Raw genomic sequence first — 11,752 nt, forward strand, 5'->3', positions numbered from 1 at the left:
ATATGATGCTCTAAGGCAGAGTTATACAGAAAGATATACTCAGCAGAGAAATGTGAATCAGAACCATTTTGAGATCACTGTACACCCATTAGGATGACTACTATAAAAACAAAACAAAATAGGAAATAACCATTACTGTCAAGGATGTGAGGAGGATATAGAGAAATTAGAACTTTTGTGCACTGTTGGGTTGTAAAATGGTATAACTGCTATGGGAAAGAGTATGGAGTTTCCTCAAACAATTCAAAATAGAATACCATATGATCTAGCAATTTTACTTCTGGATATATACCTAAAAAAATTGAAAGCAGGGTCTCAAAGAGATATCTGCACTCCCATGCTCCGAACAGCCAAGACGGAGAAGCAGCACAATGTCCTTCAACAGATGAATGGATAAAGAAATGTGGTCTATTCATACAATGGACTATTATTTAGGTTTATAAAGGAAGGAAATTCTGACACATGCTACAGCATGAATGAATCTTGAAAACATTATGCTAAGTGAAACAAGATAGTTACAAAAGACAAATACTGTATGATTTTCCCCCATATAAGGTACTTATAGTAATCAAATAAAAGTAGAATGATGTTTGACAGGGGCTGGGGAGAGGAGGAAATGGGCAGTTATTGTAAGTGCATACAGTGCTTCAGTTTTGCAAGATAAACAAGTTTTAAGGATAGATGCTGGTGATGGTTGCTCAACATTGTGAAAGTTCTTCCCCCTCCAAATCCACTTTATTTTTTAAATTAAATTTATTGGGGTGACATCGGTTAATAGGATTGTATAGGTTTCAAGTGTACATTTTGAACTGTATACTTAAAAAAAGTTTAAATGGTACATTTTATGTTTTGTATATTTACCACAATTTTTAGAAAAAGGGCCGAGGGATCAAAAAACTCATTAGAAAAATGGGACACATGAATAGACAATTCACCAGAAAAAGAGATAAAAATAGCCCTGAAACATAAAAAAAATGCTCAAGCCCACTCATAATTAAAGAAATACAAATTCAAAAAATACTGAGACAGTATTTCTCAACTATTAGATTAGTAAAAAATGGAAAAATATGACACCACATTCCATTGGCGAGGCTATGGAGAAAGCAAACGTTGTACATTGCTGTTGGGAATGCAAATGGGTATAACCCTTCTGGAGGGGAATATGGCAATATCTGACAAAACCAGACATGCACTTAACTTGTCCCAGCAATCCCATTTCTAAAAATCTACCCTGAAGATAAATCACTAACAACACAAATATATATACACACTGCAGCATGTCTGTAATTGCCAACTATTGGAAACAATCTAAATGCCCATATATAGGAGGAAGGTTGAATATATATGACATAAAATTTACCGTCTTAATCATTTTTAAGTGTACAGTTCAAAAGTGTTATGTATAGCCACATTGTGGTGCAATGAATCTCCAGAACTTTTGCTTCTTGCAAAACTGAAACTCCATACTCATTAAACAACAACTCCCCACCCCACCCCTATCTATTCTTTTAGAGTTTCCTGCCATTGCTTGTATTTATAGAATGCTCTTTACCATCACCTATATTTTCTTCTAGTTTTCTTGTAAGTTTTTTTCTTTTTTTTAAATTATGGTAAATAACATAAAATTTACTATCTTAAGCATTTTTACATGCACAGTTGAGTAGCATTAAGTATATTTACCTTGTTGTGAAACAGATCTCCAGAACTTTTTCATCTTGTAAAACTGATTATATACCCATTAAACAATAACTCCTTGTGCCCTTTCTTCTCAGCCCCTGGTAACCACCATTCTACTTTTGTTTCTATGAACTTGACTACTTTAGATATCTCATATAAGTGGAACCATACAGTATTTGTCTTTTTGTGACTGGCTTTTTTCATTGAATATACAGGGTGGGGCAAAAGTAGGTTTATAATTGTTCATATGGAAAGTAATACAATAACCCTATATAATAAAAGGCTAATATGCAAATTGTCCCCTCGGGAGTTCAAACGACCCGGAGTTCGACCACTTGCTATGACATGCACTGACCATCAGCGGGCGTTGTGGAATGAAGGAAGGCCCCAGCTGGCAGCTGGGGGAAAGGAGGCCCCTATCAGTCCTGATCACCAGCCAAGCCTAGGGATGCTCACATGCATGAATTTTGTGCACCGAGCCTCTAGTTAATAAATACTCTAAGAATAAATTCTTTGTATTTTGCTAACCCCGATTGTATACCTGCTTTCACCCCATCCTGTATATACCATTTCTTGTGTATCCATTTATTCATCAATGGACACAAGGTGCTTTTTGGAAATTGTGAATAATGCTGCTATGAACATAGGTGTGCAGATGTCTAAGACCCTGCCTTTGATTCCTTTGGATATGTAACCGAAAGGAGAATAACTGGATCATATAGTAATTCTATTTAAAACTTTTTATTTAAACCACTATACTGTTTTCCATAGTGGCTGCATAATAGTCACCCTAATTTTGGCCCTTATTTAAATAGTTCTTTATATATTGGTGAATATTAGTTCTTTGTCTATAGTGTATTTTTCTTCAAGTGTATTCCCTTTTACTTTATTTATAGTGTTTGTCATGCAAAATTTTTAAATTTTTATATAGTAAAAAGTTTATCAGTCATTTTTTATTGCTTCTGCATTCCTTAGCAACTTTATTGAGATAATTCATATACCTGAAAATTCACTCACTTTAAGTACAATTCAATGACTTTTATTTATTTTTTAAAATATATATTTATTGGTTTCAGAGAGGAAGGGAGAGGGAGAGAGGGATAGAAACATCAATGAGAGAGAATCATTGATTGGCTGCCTCCTGCACACCCTTTACTGGGGGTTGAGCCCACAACCCAAGCATGTGCCCTTGATGTGAATCGAATCTGGGACCCTTCAGTCCTCATGCTGATGCTCTATCCTCTGAGCCAAACCAGCTAGGGCAATTCAATGGCCCTTAGTAAATTCACAGAGTTGTACAATGATCACCACAACCCAATATTAGAACATTTCCATCACCTCAAAATGATCCCTCCTGTCCATTTGCAGTCACTCCTGTTCCCACTCCCAGCCCCAGCCAACCATTAGCCTGCTTTCTGTTCCTAGAGATTTGCCTAGTGTGAACATATCATATACATGGAATCATAGAGTGTGGACTTTTTGTCTGGCTTCTTTCACCTATAATGTTTTTGAGATTCATCCATGTTGTATCAGTACTTCATTCCTTTTTATTGCTGAATAGTATTTCATTGTCTGGATAGACCATATTTTGTCTATCCATTCAGCAGTTGATAAACTTTTTGGTTGTTTCAACTTTTTGGCTATTATGAGTAATGCTGCTATGATTATTCACTGGCAAGTTTTTGTGTGGGCATGTGTTTTTTATTGGATAGATATCTAGAAGTGGAATTGTTAGGTCATATGTTTAAGAAAATGCCAAACTGTTTTCCAAAGTGACTACTGTTTACATTCTCCTCATGCTTCTGGAGTTTGATTCATAGTTAGAAAACCTTTTCCTATGCCAAAGTTAAAGAGGAATTCACCAATGTTTTCTTCTAGTCTTTATGTTGGTTTTATGTTTTACTTTTCATTTGGAGTTTATTCTTGTGAATGGTGTGAGCCTATTTTTTTTTACTAACTTTATTTTTAGTAACCCTTAATCAGTTTTTTATTATAAAAGTGATACACTGCTATATTTAGAAAGTATAAAAAGTAAATATTAAAATAGCCATAATTTTGTCACCCACAGATGACCTACTTTGTCTTTGTAATTCTCCCCCTTTTGGTAATTTGATCTTGATTTCCTTGGTAATATTTTAAGAATGTTGGATAAAGAAACTGAGGAAAGCTGTGTTCTCTTAAAGGGTCTCTTAAAGACCTATTTCTAGTATACTTGATTTAGAAGCAATTAGCCCATCTTCCTTTACTTTGAATTTAGCACAGGCCTATTTTATGTAACACAAGACTAATGAAGACCATTCCAGACTTCCAATGACCTAGGATATACTATAGGATATACTTTCAGCTGCAAAAGTAATCAATTCTAAGAAACAGTTGTTGAATCAAACAATGAAATCAGTTGTTCAATGTTTTCCAGAGAAATAAATATGCTACTTTTTATTTCAAAAATATGTTTATATTTTTAGAGACCTTTCATAATAAGTCTTTTAACAAAATGTACAATTTATAAACGTGTTTTGTTTTTTTTTTTGCTTTTTATCCTTGTATCATACTCTATCTTTGAATGTGTGTCATTGAAGCTTTTATATTGATTTTCTGCAAGTGTTTGTCAATTTGCACATGCTCAGCTAACTTGAATTCCTACTTTGGCAATTAAATAGCTTGTGAAAGAGGAAACATTTGTTTTCCATTGTATTTTTTCCCCATTTAGAGAAGCCTTAGAAATGTTAGGGGGGAAATGTACAGGGATGTAATGTACAGCATATGGAACATCTATATATATAAAAGCCCAGTGACCATTAAGGCAGAATGACCAAAACGACCAGAATGACCAGTCACTATGACGCACACTGACCACCAGGGGGCAGATGCTCAATGCAGGAGCTGCCCCCTGGTGGTCAGTGCGCTCCCACAGTGGGAACGCCGCTCAGCCAGAAGCCAGGTTCGTGGCTGGTGAGCGCAGTGGCGGTGATGGGACCCTTTCCTGCCTCCACGGCAGCACTAAGAAGTGGTGAGCCAAGCGGTAAGGAGCGAGCAGGTGGGGTAGTTAGGAGTGAGGGGTCCTGGATTGCAAGAGGGTGCAGGCCAGGCTGAGGGATCCCCCCCCCCACCCCCGTGCACGAATTTCGTGCATCGGGCCTCTGGTAGTCAATAATATCATAACTTTGTACAGTGACAGATGGTTACTAGACTTAATGTGGCTATTACTTTGTAAGCTATATAAATATTGAATCACGTTATACACCTGAAATTAATATATTTTATGTCAACTGTACTTTAATAAATATCATTACTTCGGCACTTGTCAACTTTCATGAATGATGCATGGAAGTTTTCAGTTTAATATCAGTAAGGAAAGAAGGAAATATCAGAGCAATCTAAAATAACACTAAATGTACTGATAGCTCATTTTTATAATACACATTTTAATTGAACATTCCTTCATAAGAGTCTTAGTAAATTCTCAACAGTGTAATATGAGACCTTATGGTGTGACCTTGTTATTAACTTTTCAATAAAGATGTTCCATAAAAATTCATGGAGGTCTTGCCCTGACCAGGTGGCTCAGTTAATTAAAGCGTCGTCCTGTGCAGCAAAAGGTTTCGGGTTCAATTCCCTGTTGGGGAACATACCTAGGTTGAAGGTTCCTTCAGTCCCCAGTCAGGGCACATGAGGGAGGCAACCAATCAATGATTCTCTCACATAAATGTTTCTCTCTCCCACCCTCCCTCCTCTCCTCCTTCCCTTTCTCTCTCTAAAAATAAATAAAAACATATTCTTAGGTGGGGAATTAAAAAGATAATTCGTGCCCTAACCGGTTTGGCTCAGTGGATAGAGCGTTGGCCTGCGGACTCAAGGGTCCCAGGTTCGATTCCGGTCAAGGGCATGTACCTTGGTTGCAGGCACATCCCCAGTGGGGGGTGTGCAGGAGGCAGCTGATTGATGTTTCTCTCTCATCGATGTTTCTAACTCTGTATCCCTCTCCCTTCCTCTCTGTAAAAAATCAGTGAAATATATTAGAAAAAAATACTTAGAGTTCAAGAGAAATTGAACATAATTTTTTAAAAATAAAATAAATAAAAAGATAATTTGTGTCACCAAAACCGGTTTGGCTCAGTGGATGGAGCGTCAGCCTGCGGACTGAAAGGTCCCGGGTTCGATTCCGGTCAAGGGCATGTACCTTGGTTGCGGGCACATCCCCAGTAGGGGGTATGCAGGAGGCAGCTGATCGATGTTTCTCTCTCATCAATGTTTCTAACTATCCCTCTCCTTTCCTCTCTAAAAAATCAATAAGATATATATATAAAAAAAAGATAATTTGTGGATGTGAGAGGGCATCTGTTACTATAATCATTTTTATCCTTTATTGAGATTGAGAACAGCTGTTCCCTGTCCTTTTACCCTTCATTATAGCCTTGACAGCTATTAACTTTTCCCTTCAGTCTTCTTAAGATCAAATTTTCATATTTCTTGTGATCTTTTTTAAAAATATATTTTTATTGACTTCAGAAAGGAAGTGAGGGGGGAGGGAGGGAGGGAGGGGGAGAGAGAGAGAGAGAGAGAGAAATAATTGGCTGCTTCCTGCACACCCCCCACTGGGGAGTGAGCCCGCAAACCTGCCATGTGCCCTGATCTGGAATCAAACTGTGACCTCCTGGTTCATGGGTCGACAATCAACCACTGAGCCACACCGGCCAGGCTCTTCTGATCTTTTTTCGCCAGTCCAACTTTTCAGTGTTGTGAATAGCTAATCCCAGTGGATTACAAAACAAACCCCAAAACTATACTTCTTAATGGCCTGCTTTATTAGTCTGGGACCATTATGAAGTAATCTGCATAAATTCCAAAGGTTCTTATTTATAGGTATCCTTGGAATTTTTTCTGTCCCTTCCACTTCTATTTGAAATGGAAATTATTGTTGCCTCCACCCACTCTAAGCAATTTAAAATTGATGACAAATGAACAGAAGGCTATGGGTCATCAGTTTCAAACAAGACGAGCACTTAAGAAGGGAGCACTTATTTATGGAGAATTGTGAAATGAGGTCTTAATGGCCACTATTCACCATTTCAACTTTCTGACTTCTAAATTCTATTGGGAGTAAACTATACACTAAATAGGTAATTGACTTATGTTTATGAGGTAAAATTTAGACCCTATCTCCTCTGTACCTTTTCCTCCCTACATCCCTAATCTTTAGTAAGAGATTAAGAGTGGGAAGAAGGAGAAAACATGTGTCTTATCTACAGTTAGCCTTCACTTCTTATCTATGTGGCACAAACATAGATCCTAAACCAAGAGCCAAGGATAGAGGTTAGTCGTTCCTGTTGCAACCATATCTGGCCCTGAATCATTACTGTCCTCCAAATCATGATTTCACTTATATGTGGAATCTAATGAACAAAATAAACTAACAAACAAAAGAGAAACAGACTCATAAATACAGAGAACAAACTGACAGATATCTGAGGGGAAGGGTGTTGGGGGACTGGGTGAAAAGGGTGCAGGGATTAAGCAAAAAACACACAACACAACAACTCATAGACACAAACTACAGTATGGTGATTGCCAGAGGGAAAAGGGAGGAGAGGGGAGGTAGAAGGAGGGGAAAAAGGGGGATAAGTGGTGGTGGAAGGAGAATTGACTTGGGGTGGTACAATATACTAAATGATGTATTATGAAATTGTATACCTGAAACCTATATAATTTTATTAACCAATGTCACCCCAATAAATTTAATAAAAATACATAAAAATAATAAAGTATTTCAGGCATATGTTTCTTATTCTTACAACATATTCCCTGACTGAGAGAATAGATTGGAATAGACACACTTGTTCCAGACTTTGGGAGGGTAATTTTAAACCAACTGCCCCACCTAAAAGGCCTGTGGGATATAGTTTTATCCACCTTTGATATAAGTGTTATTAATCATGTATTTTTCTAATGTTACTTTTTTTGTTTTAGTGTGAAACCATCAGAGAATCTACAGTCTTTGATGGAGAAGAATCAGTCCCTGGTGGAAGAGAATGAAAAATTAAGTCGTGGTCTGAGTGAGGCAGTTGGTCAGACGTCCCAGCTATTGGAGAGGATCATTTTGGTGAGACCCCAAGACTAAACTACTAGCAATCTGGACATTTACCAGCTTTAGTTTCTGAAATATTTAACATGCTTCTCATTATGAGAGGCAAGTTATATGGAAAGAAATGGATAGTATTACCATATCCTCCATATCCTCCATCGAGCCCCTCTGAGGTAAATACATGGGCTTATAGTCACACATACAGAAAAGTTAAAAGAATTGTACAGTGAACACCTATATGTCCACCACAAAGAATCTACATGAATCCCATTTTTAAATAGATTTGTTCTAAAATGCCAGAGAGGACAGAACTAGGTCCCTCTCACCTTAAGTCCTGACTAATCTTTATCTATAATACCAAGTAACTATTCCCTCAGTAAGATTTTAGTTCCTCTCTTTCTCACTTCCCCTATCATGAGGTCATATTCATATCCCATCCTAACAGTTATCATGGTGAGATAGAATGGCTAGGAAATTAATTCCTTTCACATATGGTTAACTTCCAAATAGTAGATCACTATGTAACTTATTACCCTAGTCTGTATCCTACTACCTGTCTGATAGTAACCTCCTGGATCAGTGCATGCTGGCTCTGTCAATAACGTTTTTCTACTAATCTTAATACAATTCAGTTTTTGATAGCACAATGATTGCCAGAAGCAAAAATGAGTTTCCATCAAAATGTGTGCTCTCTTGTCAAGAAAGGGTAAGCTGCTTAAAGTTTTCTTTAAAGGGGGCCAAATCCTATGTCCATTGTATTGTCCATTATTAGCAGAAGAGTTAAAATGGGATTTAGGGGATTTTTATATAGTTTTCTGTCTCCATGATGCATTTTTTGCCTTTGAAGTAATTCTAGAAGATTTTTCTCACATGATTGTGAGTGTGGCAGATGTAACAGACAGTACTTGCTATTCTAGCCACATACCCATCTGACCTTTATAAGATTGTTACAGTAGCTGACCGATGGCCTTATTGTTTGATGTCCTATCAGAACTTCATAGCAAGCACAAATTTTTGTCGTATATAAACTGTTCTTCCCCAACAGTGCATTTAGTACATTACAGATACTGTGATTGGAATAGAACAGAAACTGTCGATTACCCCACCCAAATTGTAGCTGCCTCTGCCATTTCTTCTCTGCCATCACTCTTGTGCTTCTCCCTTTTTCTTACTTTCTTTTGTTAAAACTAGCCTACCATATCAGATAGTTTAATGTGAAAAAACTCAGCTCATATGCAATGTGAGTCCCTTTTATGTTTTAAATGCCCTTCTGCTGTGACCAGGGAACAGTATAGTGTAGGAGGTAGTTTAAAGTAAGTGGATTTTTTGCAAACAGCTGGGTGTAGCATGCCAGAAACTATTGCTTTCTCCCTCAGTTGCAAAATTCTCTAAGGAATTGAGGCTTCACACTCCACCCCATAGTTTGTGCTTCATGACAAACATTAGACCCAGCTGCTTAGATGCTATTTTTAGTATTTCATGTTGACTGAAGGGCTAATTTCCATGACTGTTAAAAAACATTTCTCACTAAATAAACAAAGCCCATTAAATCTTCTATTATAGCAAAGGAGTCAGCCACTCTACCTGGCTTTTAAATTATAGAAGTAGGAGAGAAGGCATAATTAAGTGAGGCTGTCAGGCACTGCCACTGATGATCTCCTGGGTCTTTGTTATAGACAGAACAAGCGAATGAAAAAATGAATGCCAAGCTAGAAGAACTCAAGCAGCATGCAGCGTAAGTTTCTTACCAGATGTTTGTTACTGACCTTATAGCACATAATATGTAATCATAGATGCTCTGGCCTTGACAGTGTGATTAACTCTTGGATTCCTTTGCTTGAATTTTCAGCTGTAAAGTGGATCTTCAAAAGCTAGTGGGAAATTTGGAAGACCAGGAATTAAAAGAAAATGTAGAGAAAATTTGTAACCTGCAGCAACTGATTAACCAGATATCGGTAAGCCAAGTAGAGACAGTGTAAACAGGCACATTGTTTTCATTTGTTTCTCTCTCTTTATTTTTTCATTTTTCTATTACAGTTGATGTACAATATAATATTGGTTTCAGGTGTACAACCCAGTGATTAGACATTTATAGAACTTACAAAATTATAACCCTGATAAATCTAGTACCTTTCTGACACCACATAGGAGGTGCAAAGTCAGCCTAGGGCAACCCTGCATGAGCTATTTGTATTAAGCTTGGAGGTGCCCAGGTGAAGCTGGGCTGTGAAGCAAGGAAGGCTCATGCTAGTGCTGGGTCTTGGGCCTTTTAGTATTGATAGGTTTGGGGCACGCTGACACAGCTGTAGCTCGTTTGAGAGATTTTAGCAAAGTCTAAAGCCTGAGCAAGGACAGGCCATTCATATGCAAAAGCTACTGCACATGGGTTGGGTGGGGCTGCAAATTGGATGGGGATGGGTCTTGGAATCACCAGGGTGGAGCAAACAGATATGCCTGCCAGTCAGCCTCACATGAACAAAGACCCGTTTGAGCACCTCCGTCTGGGAGAAAGCTGACCCCGAGTTCCTGCCCCAATGCCAGATAATCCAGTTCCTCCTTTTATGTGCCTGGGTCCCCCAGAGCCTCGCCCTGGAGCTGGAGCTCAAAGGAAGCAGGACCTTGCAAGTTTAGCTCATGTGCTGGCTCTTTAAAAGGAACACCTGGGCCCAGCCGGTGTGGCTCAGTGGTTGTGCGTCGCCCTATGAACCAAGAGGTTACGGTTCGATTCCCGGTCAGGGCACATGCATGTGTTGGGGGCTCGGAACCCCAGTGGGGAGTGTGCACAAGGCAGCAAATCAATGATGTTTCTATCTTATCATTGATGTTTCTATCTCTCTCTCCCTCTCCCTTCCTCTCTGAAAGCAATAAAAATATGTTTAAATGAAAAAAACAAAACAATAAAGGAACACCTGGATCTCCAGCAGCCTCCATGTCCCTGAGCCCTAATCCCTGCTGGTTTTTACAGCCTGTAGTTATCCCCACGGTCTTCCCAGCTCTGGAATCCTGGGCTAGGGGGCTGGTGTGGGGCTGGGACCCCTTGCTCCTCATGGGCGGCCTCTGCATAGACGATCTCCAGATTACAGAAACAGCCCACGTGGGTGCCAGTCCAGCCCATTCCATGCCTCTTCCCCTCTTACCAGTATCAATGCACTTTCTTCTTTACTTCTCTAGTTGTAGGACTTCCATTCAGACAGTTCTTAGGCAGTTCTGAATGATGTTTTTTTTTTAAATTTTAGTTGTAATTTTGATGTGGTTGTGGGAGACAGCGAGTACAGGTGTTTACCTATGCCGCCATCTTGGTTCCTTGAGTGTTTTTGTGTTTTTTTTTAAGAGAGAGGTAGAGTGATAAAGCCTCTATCTGAGTCTGTTTCTGTTCTGCTTGTTTATTTTCTTTTTAGGTTGCACATATAAGTGAAATCATATGGCATTTGTCTTTCTCTGTTTTACTTTTTTCACTTGGTACAATACCCTCTAGGGACATTCATGTTGTTGCAGGTGGCAAGATTTCATTTTTTTAAATAGCTGAGTCATATTCCATTGCATATATGCACCACCACTTTTTTATCCGCTTATCTATTAATGGACACTTAGGTTGCTTCCATCTCTTGGCTATCCTATATAATAAAAACTTAATATGCAAATTGCCCCCTCAAATGGGAGTTTGATTGGGAGTTCGACTGCTCACTATGACGTGAGCTGAACACCAGAGGGCAGCGCGGAACATGGCGGGCGTCGGCAACATGGCACTGCTGGCCCTGATGGGCCCCAACGAGAGTGGGACCGCAGAGGGATGGTGGAGCTGGTGAGTGGGGGCGCCAGGATTGCCCTGCAGATGGTGACTGATGGCGGCAGGGGAGGGGCCGCCACCTGGCTCCCAGTGCTGAGGGAGCCGGGCAGGGCCCGATGACTCAGGCGGAGGGGGGCGTGCTGGTGCCGGAAGGCCAAAGTGCTGCCTAGGGCACAGAGGTCAGCTGGGACCTGCCCTTCCATGCC

At 39.3% G+C, this 11,752-nt stretch overlaps 1 protein-coding gene across 1 annotated transcript in view; it reads left to right on the top strand.

The window, feature by feature from the left end:
• Positions 1-11,752, top strand: part of KIF4A (kinesin family member 4A) — a 228,958-nt gene that overhangs the window by 126,690 nt on the left and 90,516 nt on the right. Inside the window, exons 11-13 of the mRNA XM_080652803.1 lie at positions 7,645-7,777; positions 9,436-9,494; positions 9,609-9,714. Coding sequence (XP_080508929.1) covers positions 7,645-7,777; positions 9,436-9,494; positions 9,609-9,714 — 298 coding nt within the window. The remainder of the gene's footprint in view (positions 1-7,644; positions 7,778-9,435; positions 9,495-9,608; positions 9,715-11,752) is intronic.

This window comes from Plecotus auritus, assembly GCF_963455305.1.
Source record: "Plecotus auritus genome assembly, chromosome: X".
NCBI classification, from domain to species: domain Eukaryota; kingdom Metazoa; phylum Chordata; class Mammalia; order Chiroptera; family Vespertilionidae; genus Plecotus; species Plecotus auritus.